Consider the following 17,941-nt stretch of genomic DNA (forward strand, 5'->3'; position numbering starts at 1 on the left):
TCCTTCGTTTCTTTGTATTTATATTAGTCTTTTTTTTTTTTTAAAGTTTTCCATGAATAATACCCTGAATTGAACTCTCAGACAACTGGTAAATATAAATATATGTGAAAGATCTATGGCTTATAGAAGTGCAGGTACCTTGGCAGTGCCTTATACTTAGTGGTTTGAATTTATAAGTCAAAGTTTATACCCCGTGTGATCTGTTCACTGTAGGGTTCAGTGAAGGCTCTACTTTCAAACAAAGGAACTTACCACAATAATTGAGCAAGAAAGTTCTCCCAGGCTCTTAATTCCAGTATCAGCAGCCACAAGCAAACTGCTAAATCAGATAAAAAATGAGGCCTAAATCTGTGGGATAGTGATTGTTGTACTCATTACCCCACGAAGCCCACAAGGTCAAAGAAAAGGGACACTTTCAGTGGCAGATTACCTGCTAGAACTTTAGCATGAGTTATCAGAGATGGTGTACTTAGTTTTCTGCACCAACGCTGATATACTCTTTGGCATCTCAAATGTACAGCACTTGGACATAATGTATTCTGAGTTATATATGCAGATTACGTATTTTTACTAACAGTACAAATCAAAATAATAATTCTTTTGGACACAAGAAGTATCTCAGTGTTTAACACATGAACTCTTTTTTTTTTTAAGATTTTATTTATTCATTTGAGAGAGAGCACAAACAGGGGAAAGGCAGACGCAGACTCCCAGCTGATCTGGGAGCCCAACATGTGGCTCGATCCCAAGACCTGGAGGTCATGACCTGAGCCGAAGGCAGATGCTTAACCAAATGAGCCATCCAGGCACCCCAACACATTCTTGAAGTCAAATGACCTTGTGATTCTCTTTTCCTTTTCTATAACTTTATGTAGGAAAGTATAGAGTGTGTGTTTCAGCTGCCCAAAGCACATTACGGAGAAGTTTGTCTACTTAATTTTGTATTATTTGAAGTTTGTAAAACATCAAAATGCATCCTCCATTTTGACTGATGATACCAATATTATATACAAAAATAATGGTGAACATTTAGAGATAAGGAATTGTATAATGGTTTTATTGTTGTTATAGGACCTTGTGTTGGAGCTTGTTTTTGGCTATCGAGGAAGAGACTGTAGGAATAATGTTCACTATCTAAATGATGGTGATGATATAATTTATCACACTGCATCCGTTGGAATTTTGCATAATGTTGCTACAGGTAGGAAACTCTGATTCTCCATCTTCCACCTTTTTTTACTTTAGAATTCACTTATTTATAACCTTACATTTCTTTGTTAAAGCTATAAATAATTAAATTACATAAGTCCAGAATATATTTCATACTATTGACTTTTCTAGTAATATTTCAAATAACCAAACTTATAGTCTTAAGAATGTATAACACAGCAGAAAAGGATTTCATAATGAAAAGTACTCATAGGTCTCTGTTAGTAAAGTGAAGGTTTACTATACATTGAAACCATGTTTTATAATGAAACCATTTGTAACTTTATTTCCTAACCTTAACATGAAAATGGATGGTTTAGTGGTTGTCTCTTTTAGGTAATGATTAAAAGTAGCATGTTGGGCGAGTGATTGCTGGGGAGTGGGGTGAAGTGGGCAGTGTTCTTACTGAGGCCTTGGAAAGCCAAGGAAGATAATAAGAAAGCTGTTTCCCTGTGGCTCTACTGTGGTGATACTTTGTTTGATTCATAGTGAGAAAATATTTCTTGATTTTTATTTAACTGATTGGATTGTTGAAAAGCAAATAAAGTTCTCTTATGATTTGATGACCAATGATGTATAATCCTGCTAGTGACATTCACTAATTTTGAATTGTTTTCTTATATGTAATTATAAACTTCATAAAGTCTAAGGTTGGAATAAAAATAGAGATTATTTAGTTCAAACATTCCTGGCTTTTTCCTCTGATAGCTTCACTCTGAATAGGTAAAGAATAGATTATGTGAGTCCTAATCCCCCATGCCTATTCTGTATTAATCATTAATATGATAGTCCTATTTTGGTTTCCTAAAGAAAAGGATTCACCAAGATCACACAGTAATCAGTGGTGATTTTCAGTTTAATAATTTGGGTCATTTAAAAAATACTTAGATGATCCTCTTTGAGGCTTCACCTATCCTTCAAAGAGAATAGAGAATAAGAAAAGATGATCTAGAAAGGAATATGTAAATACACTCTCATGTTTATACTTGTAATTTTCTTTAATTTTCTGATTTGTAATTAATCACCTTTCTACTGGTGGGGTGTAGAGAGAGCAGAAGGGAGGATAGGCACCTCTCCACTTGTCATTATTTGTCCTCTCCAGTTTGGGGTACATTGCTATGTTTACAGTCTAGGAAGTTTTGATCTATTAGCTGATTTTCTTCAAACTTAGCCAACAGAACATAAAATTGCTTGTTTATTGTCACTGAACTCTCAGCTCTGGGAAATATAAAGCACATTTCACTTTGAAGAGAAGTTTTAAACTATTAGATCTGGCAAATGTCATTGTTAAATTGTTTTGTTTTGTGTTGCTTCGCTTTTTGGAGGACCTGGTGTTGATGGCCCTCTGTAATCTGGACCCAACCTACAACCTATCATCCTGACCTCATTTCCCACCTTTCCATTGTACTTACACAAAACAAACCTTTATCATGTCCTACATGACAATGTCTAAGGTGTCTTCACTGTCAGTGCTACTAGGTAAATCACATGACTTTTTTGATCAAAATTCTTGAGTACCACGGACTACAGAATAAATACAGAGTTCAGTAGGCTGGCATTCAAAATCCTCTATCATTCTATTTCCAGTTTGCCCTTCCAGCCATATTTCTCAGATTTCTTCTTGACCTCACACTTCGACCAAATGAATCATATATATGCATACTTAATACTTTCTGGTCTTTGTACCTTTGCTTAAAGTATTTCTGTTCCTGAAATGCCCTTTCCCACCCACCTTCACATTAACAAAATCTGTCCTGTCAGTCCAAGAGTGCCAAATGCCCACAATAAGAGGAATTCCCCATGTACTGCGTGGAGTACTGGGTGTTATATGAAAACAATGAATTGTGGATCACCACATCAAAAACTAATGATGTATTGTATGGTGATTAACGTAACATAATAAAATAAAATTAAAAAAGAATAAGAATTCCCATAGCCTTTGGATCTTTAACTCTCTTTTGGCACTTGATGTCTTTAGCCTTGTGTTACATGGTTTATGCGTTTCAGGACTCTAACCATTTAAAGACTTCTGAGTCATTTTTCCATCCTTATGATGATGTGCACACATTGAGTGCTCAAAAATGTATTAAGTAAGTTAAACAGAGCAGTTCATTGTCCTGGATAAATGCATTATGCTGTTATACCTTAAAGTTTTCAGATTTAATTCTCAAATTTTTTTTATAGGGACTCAGAGTTTTTATCAGGAACATAATGATGATATACTGTGCCTCACTGTAAATCAGCATCCCAAATTTATCAACATAGTGGCAACTGGCCAAGTAGGTATGTTTCTATATTTTAAAAAGAAACAATTTTAAGTAATTGTATTGTTCAAATTAATTCAATATCCTAGAGAAAAAAAGCAAAATATATTTGTGTATTGTTCAAAATGTACAAAATTTGTATATAAAACACACACCCAGTTTTACCATAAATTGTTTCCAGGTACCTTTCTCTCACTTTGGTTATCTTAATTGGTGCAGACAGTTCAGAATTAATAAACTATTTTATGGTGATTGACATAGTTGGATTTTAGTCCTTTAGCAGCAATTTCTGATCAGCAGAAAGGTTTTAATATAGCATATTAAGCAGAAAGGAAGAATTTGAGGAGAAAATGGCCAATAAGGGGAGCCAGGAAGTAACTAGACTGACAGGGGCACAGCATCTGTGGCAGCTGGGGTTGAGTAGAAAGAAGAGAGAAACCAAGTGACCATGCTGGTAAATCTTTCTGCCTTTTTTCTTTGGCACTGATCTAAGTTGCCAACTGTTTTAAAACCCCCTGTCTTTCTGTCTTCTTTTAACTCTTTAAAAAACTCAAAGGACATCACTCTGTAAGCAAAATGATGAGATAATAGCAGGTCTATTTAGAACATATCCAGCCATCAGTGATCACTACGAATACTACATAATAGATTTGGTCAATCAGAACTTCATAACTCCTGGTATACTTTGTAAAAATGATGTCATTGGGTTTGTTGGGTCTCGGTGGGCCTCAGTTGCTAAGCCAGCTTTCCAGGTGTCTTTTTCTTTTGGGTAGATTAATTTATGCTTTTAATATCTTCATTTTTCATACAAATACTAAATTGATCAATCAGAAACTTGATCTCTGGGTTGCTTAGTTCTGCAGTTACACCACTTTAGTATTCTTCCTTTCTGTAAATTTTTTCTATTTTTAACAAGAAGTAGACTGATACTTTGTGCATTACATACAAAAGATTCTAATCTTTGAGTCTAGGCCCTTTTTTTCACTACATTTTTAAAAATTAAAGTCTTATTTTTACTCTGCACGGAAAATAAGATAATGTTACCATTTTGGTCATGAAAGCCTAGTTTAGTGCCTCTTGGCATATGGTTACTCAGTTAATTTTTATTAAGCTAAATTCATTTATTCAACAAACTTACTGAACATGTACCATGCACAAGGTATTGTTCTAGGTGCTGGGATACAAGCAGCTTACCAAAAAAAAGACAAAATCTCTATGTTAATGGAATTGGCATACCGTGAATAGAATTCTAGAAGGTATGGTTCTTCCATTTCCCAGCTTTGCTCCTTCTTTTCTTTCCTCTTCTCTCCCTTTTTTAAGCAGCTTTGCTTAACATATTAGTGCTGTGGTTTTCTCTTTTGATTAAGAAATGCTGTGGTCACAAATATAATCTTTCATGAAATTTGGCCCTCTTTTCCTTTCTCTATTTTATTGAGACATAATTGACATGTTACTAATGTACTAATACTACTAATGTAATATTAGTTTCAGGTGCACAACTTAATGATTCAGTATTTGCATTTGTTCCTTTTATTTTGAAAGGCAGCACTGTAGGGAAATGTGGAATGGCTAATTATCTCCCCATCTCCGTCCTTCCAAGTCAAAGTCCAGGCAGTACAGAGGTGAATTTTAGATCATATATGCAGCCCTATGCCTTGCCCCACTGTACCCTTCCACAGAATAGATAGAGAAATTTTTTACTGATGGCTAATAAAGTATAAGATAGACTCAAGAGAAGACCAAAGAGTGAGGGACTGTTTCTGTTCTGAACCCAAAGAGAATTGAATCAGTAGTTACTTTGCCTGCCAAGCTTGTATAATACCTGCAAAACACAAAACACTGTCTAAAATGTTTATGGCTCTCTTTGTTAAAAATCATATAGGTCATAGGGGAAATATTTGCCTTTGTGGTATTTTAGCCAGTTACATTCATTTTTTTCCCCCTTGGCTAGAATCTTGGACTCTCAGGGCCAAGCAGAGATACATTAAAACTTTAGTCTATTAACAGAGCGTTTTGTAAACTAAATTAAGATATATCCAAAGATTGAATGGTCATATACATGAAATGTAAATATATATGTATAATTGAAATGAATGGCTTCACTTACAGTTTACTTAGTTTAACATAATAAAATTCATTTTGCATATGACACTTTATGATTTATGTTGTGTAAAAATTATTTTGTGATAATTTTATAAATTCTGCTTTTATTTATGGAAAATTATTTTTCTGCTGCTTTTCCATTGTAGGTGATTTAGCAGACATGTCAGGTAAGGAAAATTCATCATTTTCTGTTTCAGTTATATTGTTTAGTAATGATAGCCCAAATTTTTATAGAGAAATTCAATGCGTGAGCCTATTTGGGATTTTTTTTAATGAAAAATATATTCTAATGTCATGATACTGAACCCTATGTGCAATAACAATATGAGTTATTTTTAAAACTTAATATATTTTGACCTTTTTAGTGTGCCAGCACGATTGTAAGCACTTCACATGTATTACCTATTTAGTCATTGCCAGAATCCTTCATGGTAGGTATTAACTTGCCAGTGTCATATAGCTGCTAAGAGTGAGGTGGGAGTAAAATTAATCTTAAATATGAGTCAATAAATTATATTGCCTCAAAGTAAAATTTTAATTGTTATTTTTATATATCATTCCAATTACTGTGCATACTAGATCAACAGATCACTTAAGGTTTAAAAATAACTTTCTCTTATTGATCTTTTTTTTTTTAATTTTTTTTTTTTTTTAAGATTTTATTTATTTGCGAGAGAGAGAATGAGAGACAGAGAGCATGAGAGGGAGGAGGGTCAGAGGGAGAAGCAGACTCCCTGCTGAGCAGGGAGCCCGATGCGGGACTCGATCCCGGGACTCCAGGATCATGACCTGAGCCGAAGGCAGTTGCTTAACCAACTGAGCCACCCAGGCGCCCTCTCTTATTGATCTTGACCATAGCTTTGTGACTCTATAAAGCTACCAAGCAATGTGTCCATTGTTTTTAGGTATTCACCAGGCTTTTTCAATTCAGTTTTCAGTTTACATAATATAGTAAAAATAGCAGCTTGATATACCAGTATTTCCCCATGATGTGTATCTACCTCCCTCTCCTCCAGGATAAAGCATGATTTTGTGATTTGGTTGTTAATTACAAATTTATCCAACACAACAGGCAGTGTTTTTGCTTTCTTGGTTACATTCAAGAGCAGGGGTTGGCAAACTGCAGCCCTGGGGCCTCATGTGGCCCACTACCTGTTTTTGTATAACCCATGAGCTAAGTATAGTTTTTACTAAGTGAGACAGCTGGGAAAAATCAAAAGAAAATTTCACAGCACATGAAAATATGAAATTCAAATTTCAACATCCATAGAAAAGTTTTGGACCCAGCCCGCTCATCTGGTTCCGCATGGTTTGTGGCGGCTTTTGTGCTACGTCGGCGTGTAGCAGCTGTGCCAGAGACCACGCGTGACCCCCTTGTCACCGCTGCTCACTGCTGCTTGGCACACTCGGAGTGCAGCGATGCGCTTATACTGTGGCAGGCTGCAAGCTACACCACAGCATTGTGTTTTGTTATCTAACCAGTGTATATCCATCATGTCAAAACAAGGCAAAAAAGGAATGTGGACTTTGAAGGTCACACTTTTTTTTTTTTAAAGATTTATTTATTTGAGAGAGAGCACAGAGGGACAGTGAGAGGGAGAAGCACACTCCCCGCCGAGCAGGGAGCCCGATGCAGGGCTCGATCCCAGGACCCTGGGACCATGACCTTAGCCGAAGGCAGACGCTTCACCGACTGAGCCACCCAGGTACCCGAAGGTCACACTTTTAAGGCACAGTGAGATGTGGATTGTGTTGTTATCAAATTACCTGGTAAAACATTGTGTTTATCCTGCAGTGACGCTAGAGCTGGGCTAAAAGAATACAATATATGGTAACATTTTCACACGAAACTTTATCACAGTATTTCCAGCTCACAGGAAACCAACAGTCAGAAAAATTAGAAAATTTAAAAGAATATGTGTGAGAATCTCTCATCACAACAGAATTTCTTCACAAAAATAAAACATAAAATGATCCCGCAACCAAAGTTTCTGAATGGCTTATTTGTTAGTCAAGAGAAGCTGTCTACTGACTGTGAGTTAATTAAATCATGAAAGAGTTGAGGACGTTGGGAACAGACTCAGTAGTCAATTAAAAACAAGACCCCACAAAAGGCAAATAATTCGGAATGGTTTCCCTTGGCTCTTGATGGATTGACAGATGTTGCCAGTGGCTTACTTGAGGAATCAGTGCCAACTTTGAAGTGACTGAGGAGTTGGCCTCTAAGAATAGTCTCCGTGGAACAACTACAAAAGATAATATTGTCAGAGAAGTTAAGAAAACATTAAGAAGTGGAATCTGCTAAGATATTTGATAACTGATGGTAGAAATATATGTGGAGCTGGAGCAGAGAAAAGGATAGTTGGTAAGTGTACAAAGCTGGTGAAAATTTAAGGTGTTTAAAGGCTATGGTTATTCATTGTGTTATTCATCAGGTAGTTTGTGGAAAACATTTCAGTGTATCATGTGTTATTGACAACCACAGTTTGTAATTGAGAGTCAACAGTTAATGTCATTTGTTCTCATAGAGTTAACCCTCATCAGTTCCGTGAATTTATGTTAGAGATAGAAGCTGAATATCCTGACTTGTCCTATCCACAGCAGTTCAGTGGTTTAGCAATAGTAGCATTATTGCAATTTTTGGAGCTCAGAACCAAGACTAATTTTTCTGAATGACAAAAGTAGTGCTGTCCATCTCTATTATGGAAAACTGAATGGCCTTGGAAATTAGTTTCTGCTACAGACTTGATAATGTTTCCTAATGAATTCCACCCGAAATTACAAGGAAACTACAATCACAGTAACAACCTGCAGTTACACTTGCAGTGAAACTTACACCTACAGGAAGCTCATTGGTGGTGGCTGATGTTGTGTTTGCAAGTAACACCAACCTGCGTGATATGCTTCTCATGCTGTTAAACATTAGAACAAGAAGTGAGAGTCCCATTTGTAGCAAATGTATTTTCTAGTTTCAAACTACAGTTCCAACAGCATTTTTCAGATCTTGATGTAAAAGCAGAGAAAATGTCCATTTTCAAAAATTGGTTTAACTGAAACTGAAGAACTTCCACCTAACGTTCGGTTTATGGTAATTACTCTGCAATGTAATACATGCTAAAAGCCAGATAATCAAGACAAGACCCTAAGAGAATGCTCTAAATGCTTTCTTAGTGATTGATAGCTCAGTTAAGATCATGTGCTTGTGCATTAATATTCAAATTTGTCAGTAACTATCTACATAAGACATTTTCAAAGTTGCGATGTGTAAAATTACTACAGGCAAACATTTGAAATTGATTTTAATGATAAAGAACTCTGACTTTGAACCTCACTTCAGTGACATTGTTATCTCCAAAAAAGAATTTCATTTTTCTCATTACATTTTTATTAAAAAAAAATTTTACTCAGTGAATTTCATCACTAAAAATTTTATGGAAATTTGTTTTCTCTTATTACACAAGTACCTGCATAATATCTTCAATTTTGTCTCTGACCCTATACAGAAAAAGTTTGCAGACTCCAGCTCCACAGGGAGACAGGCAATAAATAAGTAAACTTTTAAAACTAACATGATCTGAGGTGGTAATATGATAAAAACAACAAGATGATGTCAGTAAACCAAGGTGTTCGTTTTCTCAGAGGTGGTAACATTCAGCCGGGCCAAGAATGATACAAAAAAAATGATAGCCAAGGGATGAACTGGGGACTCCAGGCTGAGGCCTGGTTTGTGGGTCCCAAGACCACCCATGCTCAATAATTCACTAGAAGGAGTCACAGGGCCCAGAGATAGTTAGGGCTATAGTTTCTTACAGTAATCAGCAAGGGAAAAAGACAGGGTAGAGTCTAGAGGCTACGGGCGCAGGCTTTCTTTGTCTCCCTCACCACCCTTCCCCAGGGTCACACACAAATCTGATTTACCAGCAGCAGATGCAGCAGCATGGGAACAGGGTTTTGTCCAGGGAAGCCTACTCCCGCCTTAAAGTCCAGGCTTTTTACTGGGGGCTGCTCACATAGGCACAGACCAGCCACAACTACTGAAGTACCCAGAAGAGAGGAGGTGTCCAGCGCCCCGGGTAGATCAAACAGCCTTACATCAACAGAGGGACCATTTCAAAAGTCAAGTTCTTACACGCTTGCAAGCAGGCCCTTCTAATGATAGTAACTTCAGGCTTGTTTATATTAACTCTTTCCTGTGCAGGCCATAAAGGTAAATCAAGAAACAGGAAGGTCAGTATGGAGGAGTAAGGCCTCTGAGATGAACTTGGAGAAGGAGGGGTAGGAATCAGCTGCACCGGGCTTTGCAGATCATGGAGAGGAGTTTGGATTCATGCTCAGTGCAGAATCCATCATGGAGAGTGTGAAGCAAGGGAGTGAGGTGATCTAATTTATACTTTGAGAAAATCACTCTGCACTAGTAAGGATGTAGAGGGGAAAGAGATGTAATCAGAAAGTTAGGAGGCTGTTATAGTAGTCCAAGCAAAAGACATTTTTAACTGGGGTGGTAGGAATAAAAATGGAGAGAACTAGACAAAGATGGGATGTATTTTGGAGGTAAAGCCAGTGATCCTTTCTGAAGAATTGGATGTGAGTGTGACAGAAAGTGAGGAACCAAGGCTGTTAATTTTTTGCTTGAGCAGCAGGCTCAGTGAGATGGGAGAATACTTCTGGAGAAAGAGTTGGGCAGCAAGAAACTATTCACAAGACATAAGGATTGAAGGGAAGGCAAGAAGACTGGTGGGGGGGTGGGGGGTGGCGGGAACAAGGAAGCTCTATTTTCTTCATTTCAATAGCTGAGAGTGAGGAGGTGGTGAAGAAGGTGGGGGTAAAATTTTGAAATTGTCACTTTGGAATGTGGGAGAGTAAATATATATTAGAAAATATGTGGTATAATTACCGTTTGAATACGTGTCTTCTGGGTAGACAGTAAGGAGACATCTTTTGTCTGATAAAGCTTTTTCAGTGTACCTAAGACAGTGCTAAGAATTTGACATTTTGATCCTTAAGGGGATTCAAAGAGAACTCTCCGGCCCCCCGACCCCCCATCATAGTTACCATTTGTCACAATAGGCAATTGTCCATTAATACCTTAGCGGTCTTCCTTGTGCCCTCTGTTACAGAAAGTAAGGAAATTTATTAGCCCTAAGATTGGTTGCATGTGGTCAGAAAAGGGCTGCCAGTACCAGTTAGAGGTACATGCTGCTTTGCTTTCGTTTAGTGGGAAAAAAGATAAAAACCCTTTTCACAACCATGAGCTAAAAGTTCATGCTTCCTTCCTTTTAGCCTGATTGAGTCCTTTTAAGACCCAAAGCAAACCCTGTACTAAGAGAACACCGGGGGGGGGGGGGGGGGGGGGGGGGGGGGGGCGGGTGCCTGGGTGGCTCAGTCGTTAAGCGTCTGCCTTCGGCTCAGGTCATGATCCCAGGGTCCTGGGATCGAGCCCCGCATCGGGCTCCCTGCTCCGCCAGGAGCCTGCTTCTCCCTCTCCCACTCTCCCTGCTTGTGTTCCCTCTAGCTGTCTCTCTCTCTCTCTGTCAAATAAATAAAAAAATAAAATCTTTAAAAAAAAAAAAAAGAGAACACCTGGGGAATACCATGTGCTGATTGGCTAAATCTGGGTTACTGAACTAAATCACTTTGCTGGAGGTGGGGAGTGGGGAATGGTGGGGAATGGAACTTGAGGGGTTGGGGTGCAGGGGAGGTTATCACAAGAGCAGTAGACTAATCAATTGAGCAAGCAGTGTCTTTCCCCTGAATCACTTGCTCTACATAGGGAGGAATGGATTCCTGCATAGAAGTATAGCTATATTAAGAAGAAAGGAGGTAATGGACGGTGGGTATGCAGCAAAGAGCTGTCCACTACAGAAACTGAAGAGTGACACTCACTCACAGTTCGCTCACTTAATGACCCATGTGAAAATTTTGTTTTAAAATATAGTTTTATAGCTGCACCAAAGGCAAAGTAGAGGACGGAGAAAGAATATCCTTTAAAACTTTGATTCTTAGGAGATCCAATTAGTAATTGAAAGAGACCCTTATAGGCATCTCTGTACTAGAGACTTGAGTTTTTTTTTAATTTCTAAATTGATTTATTGTTTACAGATCTTTTCTATTTTTATTTCATGTTTAAAGCAGAGGTTCAAAAGGTTTTGGCTGTTGTACAAAACTGTGCAGTCACCACCCAAATCAATATGTAGAACATTTCTATCACAAGCTCCCATGTGACCCTTCTAGTCATTCTTAGAGTTTAAGAATGCTTATAAAAAGTCAGTGGGAGGGGCGCCTGGGTGGCTCAGTTGGTTGGGTATCTGCCTTTGGCTCAGGTCATGATCCTGGGACCTGGGATCAAGCCCTACATTGGGCTCCTTCCTTGCTCAGTGGGGAGCCTGCCTCTCCCCCTGCCACGCCCCCTGCTTGTGCGCGCTCTCTCTCTGTCAAATAAATAAATAAAATCTTAAAAAAAAAAAAGTGGGAGGGGCGCATGGGTGGCTCTGTTAAGCGTTTGGCTCAGGTCATGCTCTCGGGGCCCTGGGATCGAGCCCCACATCAGGCTCCCTGCTCAGCGGGGAGTCTGCCACTCTTTCTCCCTCTGCTCCTTCCCCCGCTTGTTCTCTCCCTCTCTCAAATAATCTTAAAAAAAAAAAACAGTGGGATTGATTTTCCAGAGATAGCTTGATGTCACAGAAGGAGCAAGAACAGAAATGGACTCTGAGGACAGCACAGCTCTGTTGGCTCTGCCAGCTCTGAGGTGTGTGTGACTTAGGGCTTGACTGACTTCATGGGAAAGTACATCTGCCTAGAACTGGGGCCTAGATGTGTCCCCTGTACCAGGCCTGGCCCAGGATGGGCACCCATTAGCTGGTGGCCCGTCGGAAGGGGAAGAGTGAGAGCAGGATCTGTGTTACTCCAGTATCATGAATGACCATTTTTTAATCATAGGAGAAAATAAAATGTACTTAATGAACATAATTTAATCTTTCTTCAGTAAGTTAGAAAGGCCTTGAAAATTTGTAGTGATTTAAATCTTAAATCCTGTTACTGATATAAGTTCAGAACAGTCTGATATTAGCAATCCCATGACATGGTCCTACCTGTATGCTTTAAAACCTAAATTTTAGGTGTACACTCCTTACCATCTCATTTAACTTTCTACGAAAGCTTGAAAAGTTCAGTAATTCAACTTAAGATTACTTGCTAGCTAAATTTTAGGTAAATGAAAGTCTTTGTAATTTGTGACATATGAAATTTGGAGACAAAACTGAGTGATGTTTCTTGAAAGTCCATTATCTACCTCATCACATTTAGGCAAATAAAGTATATGGATTGCTGAGAGGTGCTTTTTGTGAACATGTAAAAATGTTTTTTATATTATAGAAGACCTATATAATATTTATTACTGGCAAAAAATTATAGACTGATCTATAGTATATATTTTTTTCAAATTTTTATTTAAATTCTAGTTAACATACAGTGTAATATTGGTTTCAGGAGTAGAATTTAGTGATTCATCACTTACATACGACACCGGGTGCTCATCCCAACAAGCGCCCTCCTTAATACCCATAACCTGTTTAGCCCGTCCCCCACCTCCCCTCCTTCCATCAGCCCTCAGTTTGTTCTCTGTCATTAAGTGTCTATTACAGGTGCTCGCTTCGGCAGCACATATACTAAAAAAAGAGTCTATTACGGTTTGCTTCCCTCTTTTTTTTTTTTCCCTTCCCAAATATCCATCTGTTTTGTTTCTTAACTTCCACACAGGAGTGAAATCATACGGTATTTGTCTTTCTCTGACTGACGTTTTGCTAAGCATAATACTCTTTAGACCCATCCACAGCACTGCATAAGGCAAGATTTTGTTCTTTTTGATGGCTGAGTAGTATTCCATTGTGTGTATGCACACCACCTCTTCTTTATCCATTCATCAGTTGATGGACGTTTGGGCTCTTTCCATAGTTTCTGAGGCCACTGTTCATGCTGCTACACTTAATAAGTTTGCCAGTTCTTCATAGCCTTTGACTTTTATTGAATAAGGGACATTCTAGTTTTAGTCCAGTACTTAAGTTTATTATGTTCAGTTTTTCACACAAAAATACCCTATTTTATTATATGGTAAACTGTTTCTTAATTTATTTGAGAGAGTGTGTGCGCACAATTTTTTAATTGCAGCATAGTTGACACACAATGTTAAGTGAGTTTCAGGCATCCAGCGTCATGATTGGACAAGGGTGTGTGTTCTGCGTTCGCCACGAGTGTGGCTGCCACGTGTGACCATGCTTGCGCTGCCATCACGGTTCGGCCACCTCTGTTCCCCGTGGCTTATTTGTGACCCGGAGCCTGTCTCTCCCACTCCCTTCCCGTGCCCCCCTCCCCCTCTTGTCTATCCCCCACCACCCTCCCCTCTGGCAGCCATCAGCTCTTTGTATTTATGAGTCTGTTTCGTTTCGTTTTTTTTTTAATTTAGTCTTCGTTTTGAGCTATTTTTTATTAAGTACATAGCCTTTGGTACATACTTTTCCATGTTTCAGAAAATAGGCATCAGCTGTAGAAATGGAAACATTTGCAATAGGCATATTACAACTTTTGGATTTTATCTTTATTTAGCTACAGCTCCTTCCATCCACATCTGGGATGCGGTGAACAAGCAGACTTTATCTATCCTGAGATGCTACCATTCAAAGGGAGTGTGTTCAGTCAGCTTCAGTGCTACTGGAAAACTCTTGCTGTCTGTGGGACTGGACCCAGAACATACTATTACCATTTGGAGATGGCAGGAAGGTAGGGTTCTTTTTCCTTTTGTAATTAAAAAAAAAAAGAATACTAGGGTAATATTAGTTCTCTAGTATTTGCCTTAACTTGGTGATTGAAATCATTTTTCATTTCAGCCTTATACAGTACACAGTTGATGTTACTATTGGTATGTTCCACTTTAAAAACTCAGTGAAAGCAGCTCACAAAACATAAATTAATGAAAGTTATTAATACTATATATGATTCACTGCTATTTCCTTTCATATGTAAGTCTCTTTGCCAGGGTATCTGGTTGGTTATGGAGGGTCTTAGTCAAGAACGGAAATGAAGTATATTGTAAGTGACAATGAACATCAATAGGGTAATATTACTTATACTTTAGACAAAACTTTTCAGTTATGTAGCTGCTATAAAAAGTGAAGTTCACAGAGCCACAGAGAATGATTTCTAAAATCTGGAATGGCCTTTCAGTGATAATAAAGCTCCCATTAATACACATATCCCTTGAGAAAATATGTCCAAAGGACTCTGCACAGGTCCTGTGATTGCTAGGTAGCTGTGCGAGGGACACGCCCCCTCATAAGTATTTGTTTTTTGAACTATATATTCTGAATAACTGTTAACCTTGTTAATTTTGTTGTCTCTCTGTATCAGGTACCAAAATTGCCAGCAGAGCTGGCCACAACCAGCGTATTTTTGTGGCCGAATTCCGACCAGATTCAGATTCCCAGTTTGTCTCTGTGGGAGTCAAACACGTGAAGTTCTGGACACTGGCAGGAAGGGCTCTTCTTAGCAAAAAAGGGCTCCTGAGCACAGTGGAGGATGCGCGGATGCAGACCATGCTTGCTGTTGCATTTGGTGCAGTATGTCTCTTAAAATGCGTGGGCTAGTAGTATCTCGGAATTACAGAAATTGGATTCCTTTGCATTTTCTTACTTTAGATAGATAAGCCCCCATACACTGTTCTGTGGATTGTGACCCACTAATCATTAGGGATGTCCTGGTCAGTGCATACATTTCCCCTTTCAGACTCTGAGACTCAGAAATCAGAGGGAGTGGGAAGGAAAATTAATGAGGGTGAAGTTATAATGAAACGTTTGAGTCCTTAGGCCACTGCCATTCTTAAAAGCCTTCATTAATTTTGTAATTGTCACCCTAAAACTCCTAAAATTTCTATCCTCCTAGGAGATCCTCATATTCCTAAAGATTTGTCAGAATACAGAGAGATGAATCAAGAAATGTAATTTTCAACTATTTAAGATGGTACTGGGGTTTAGGATTTCCTTTGCTTTCTATCATCGTAAGGCAGTGCTTAGCACATAGTTGGAAGTGCTCTGGGCCGGTGTCTCCCTCTCCGCTGGCCCCGCTCACCCAGCTCACTCCAAGGAGGAAGGAGAGCACGATTCCTGGCTTTCACAGAGAGAGTTTGAGAGAGCCATTCCCTCCCCTCCCCCATCCCATCTGGGCTGGCGGTTCATGATCCGCATCTCTTTCCTTTAATACCCTTTGCCCTGGCCGGGCTTTTTAAAAAATCCTTGGGTGCATCAAAAACCTAAGTGGATTTCTGTACTGTTTATGTGGGCATGGAAGGTGAAGAAAATTATACTTTTAGAACCTTTAAGCACACGTTTTTGAGAAAAAGACCATTGAAAATGTTGGTTGTACCATGTCAGACTTCCATTAAACATTCTGGGCATTCTTTATAGAAGACCAGTAATTCCTTTCTAGAAGAAGAACTCACATATTCAAATGCTTCTGGCATTTAATTTGTCCGTGTAGATTAACTTTCTTCGTGTATAAAATTTCTTACTTGGCCAGTTGCCCATGCCTGATAGACAATAAATGGAAGACTAAAATATTAGTCACAATTGGCTGACGTTTGAAGGAGCAGTGCGATCAGAGTGTTTTGTTATGTAGCCAGACGGGTTGATGTCCAGGTTAGGCCTCTTTGAACGTCGTCTTTGCCGAGGGGCTGTAAAAGCAAGAGAAGTAAAGTACTGACGCATTCACATTCTAACTGCAGATAAGGCATGGATTAGTGATGCTTCTAAATGACAAATATAATTATTGTTACCCAAATATAAGGTACAGAGAAGAGGCATAAGTGCTGCGGAGTGCGAAGTCACATTAAATTGTTGTTGGGAGGGGCACCCGGCCGGCTCGGTCGGTGGAGTGGGCGACTCGATCTCCGGGTCGGGAGTTCGAGCTGCACCTTGTGGGTAGAGATGACTTAAAAAAAAATTGTTGTAGGGAAATTAAACATACCAACCATATAGTATTCTCAGAAAGCTTAAAGAAAAGCTTTGTTTTGTTGTAATTCAAAATTGATTTTCCTGCTGGTTCTCTCCATATTGTTTCTGGTGAAAGATCTTGTACCAGTTGCTCCAGAAGTGAAGCTAAAATGGATGAAAATAGCACATGATGCAGAATTTAATTTCTCCAGTCTCCACATAAATGAACTAGATCAGTAGGATGGCAATTCTCAGTGATCTAAAGCGCTATTACTTTTGGCACCTTATCAGATTTATCTTATTTTGTATTGCATTGACTTTGCTTTTCATTTTAAGAAGTTATGGCAAACGTTAATTTCATATATAACTCATGAATTAGTGAAACCTAAAAGTTCCCACAGCTTTGCTCTATTTATAAATCCTATAGTTTTCCCTTCTGTGACAAAATACTTTACCAACCTAGTGAAAAGTTATTCTCACTTCCTACTCCTGCTCCTCTTTGACTCTCTGTGACTAATGACCTCAAGTTATTTCTTGGGCAGCTGAAGGGAAGCGGCCCAAAGGGATGATATGAACCCGAATGATAATGTTGTAGGCCTGGAAGGGACCTTGGAGCCCGAACTCCCTCATTTTACACATGAAAAAGCGGCTCCTCCTAGAGGTTACAGGTCTGGTCCCAGGTTAGTCCGGGGCACGTGCAGCAGAGCCGCATGGCCGGCCCTGGCAAAGCCAGCTGGGGTTTTCTGGCTCGGGGCGCCCGGCTCCCCCCGCTGGGCCGTGTGCGAGGTAGGCCCCCCTTACCTAGAGAGTTAGTTGCGTCTGTTTCGTCTCTCTTTGAACTTTTGATGAGTTTATCTCCCCCTTCCCCACTCCTTTTCAGAATAACTTGACGTTTACAGGTGCCGTCAGTGGAGATGTGTGTGTGTGGAGAGACCACATATTGTGTAGGATCGTGGCCAGAGCTCACAACGGGCCCGTGTTCGCCATGTACACCACGCTTCGGGACGGCCTGGTCGTGACCGGCGGCAAGGAGAGGCCGTGAGTCCCGCTCCCCCGCACGGCCTCCCTGCGCGTCGGTCGGCCCGCGGCTTGCCGCTCAGCAGTCTGGTTCCTGCTGGGCCACGCCCACGCTCCCCCCGCACGTCCTCCTCCTGTGCTTCGCCCGTGTTGCCTCTTACCTGCCGCCTTGTTGCTGCTCACGTTCTGCTCTCGGGCCGCTCGCAGTTGTTTTCGTGCTGCAGAGAAGCCTAGCGCCCAGCCGTCAGGCTGAGACTTGCTCTGAGGTAGTTGTGACGCAGGTAGAGAGCTGGTTTTCGTCACGTCTGTGTCCTGCGTCCCTATTTGCTGGGTAAGGGGGGCCTGTGGGGGAGTCTCTGCCCTCAAACCCCG

The 17,941-nt window shown here is 39.7% G+C and overlaps 1 protein-coding gene across 1 annotated transcript in view; it reads left to right on the forward strand.

The window, feature by feature from the left end:
- The window catches only part of EML5 (EMAP like 5), a 168,523-nt gene that overhangs the window by 142,996 nt on the left and 7,586 nt on the right, over positions 1 to 17,941 (forward strand). Inside the window, exons 29-34 of the mRNA XM_034992521.1 lie at positions 1,072 to 1,201; positions 3,394 to 3,492; positions 5,723 to 5,743; positions 14,175 to 14,348; positions 14,976 to 15,184; positions 17,433 to 17,590. Coding sequence (XP_034848412.1) covers positions 1,072 to 1,201; positions 3,394 to 3,492; positions 5,723 to 5,743; positions 14,175 to 14,348; positions 14,976 to 15,184; positions 17,433 to 17,590 — 791 coding nt within the window. The remainder of the gene's footprint in view (positions 1 to 1,071; positions 1,202 to 3,393; positions 3,493 to 5,722; positions 5,744 to 14,174; positions 14,349 to 14,975; positions 15,185 to 17,432; positions 17,591 to 17,941) is intronic.

This window comes from Mirounga leonina, unplaced genomic scaffold (genome assembly GCF_011800145.1).
Source record: "Mirounga leonina isolate KUSES-001 unplaced genomic scaffold, KU_Mleo_1.0 Mir_82, whole genome shotgun sequence".
Lineage (NCBI taxonomy): Eukaryota > Metazoa > Chordata > Mammalia > Carnivora > Phocidae > Mirounga > Mirounga leonina.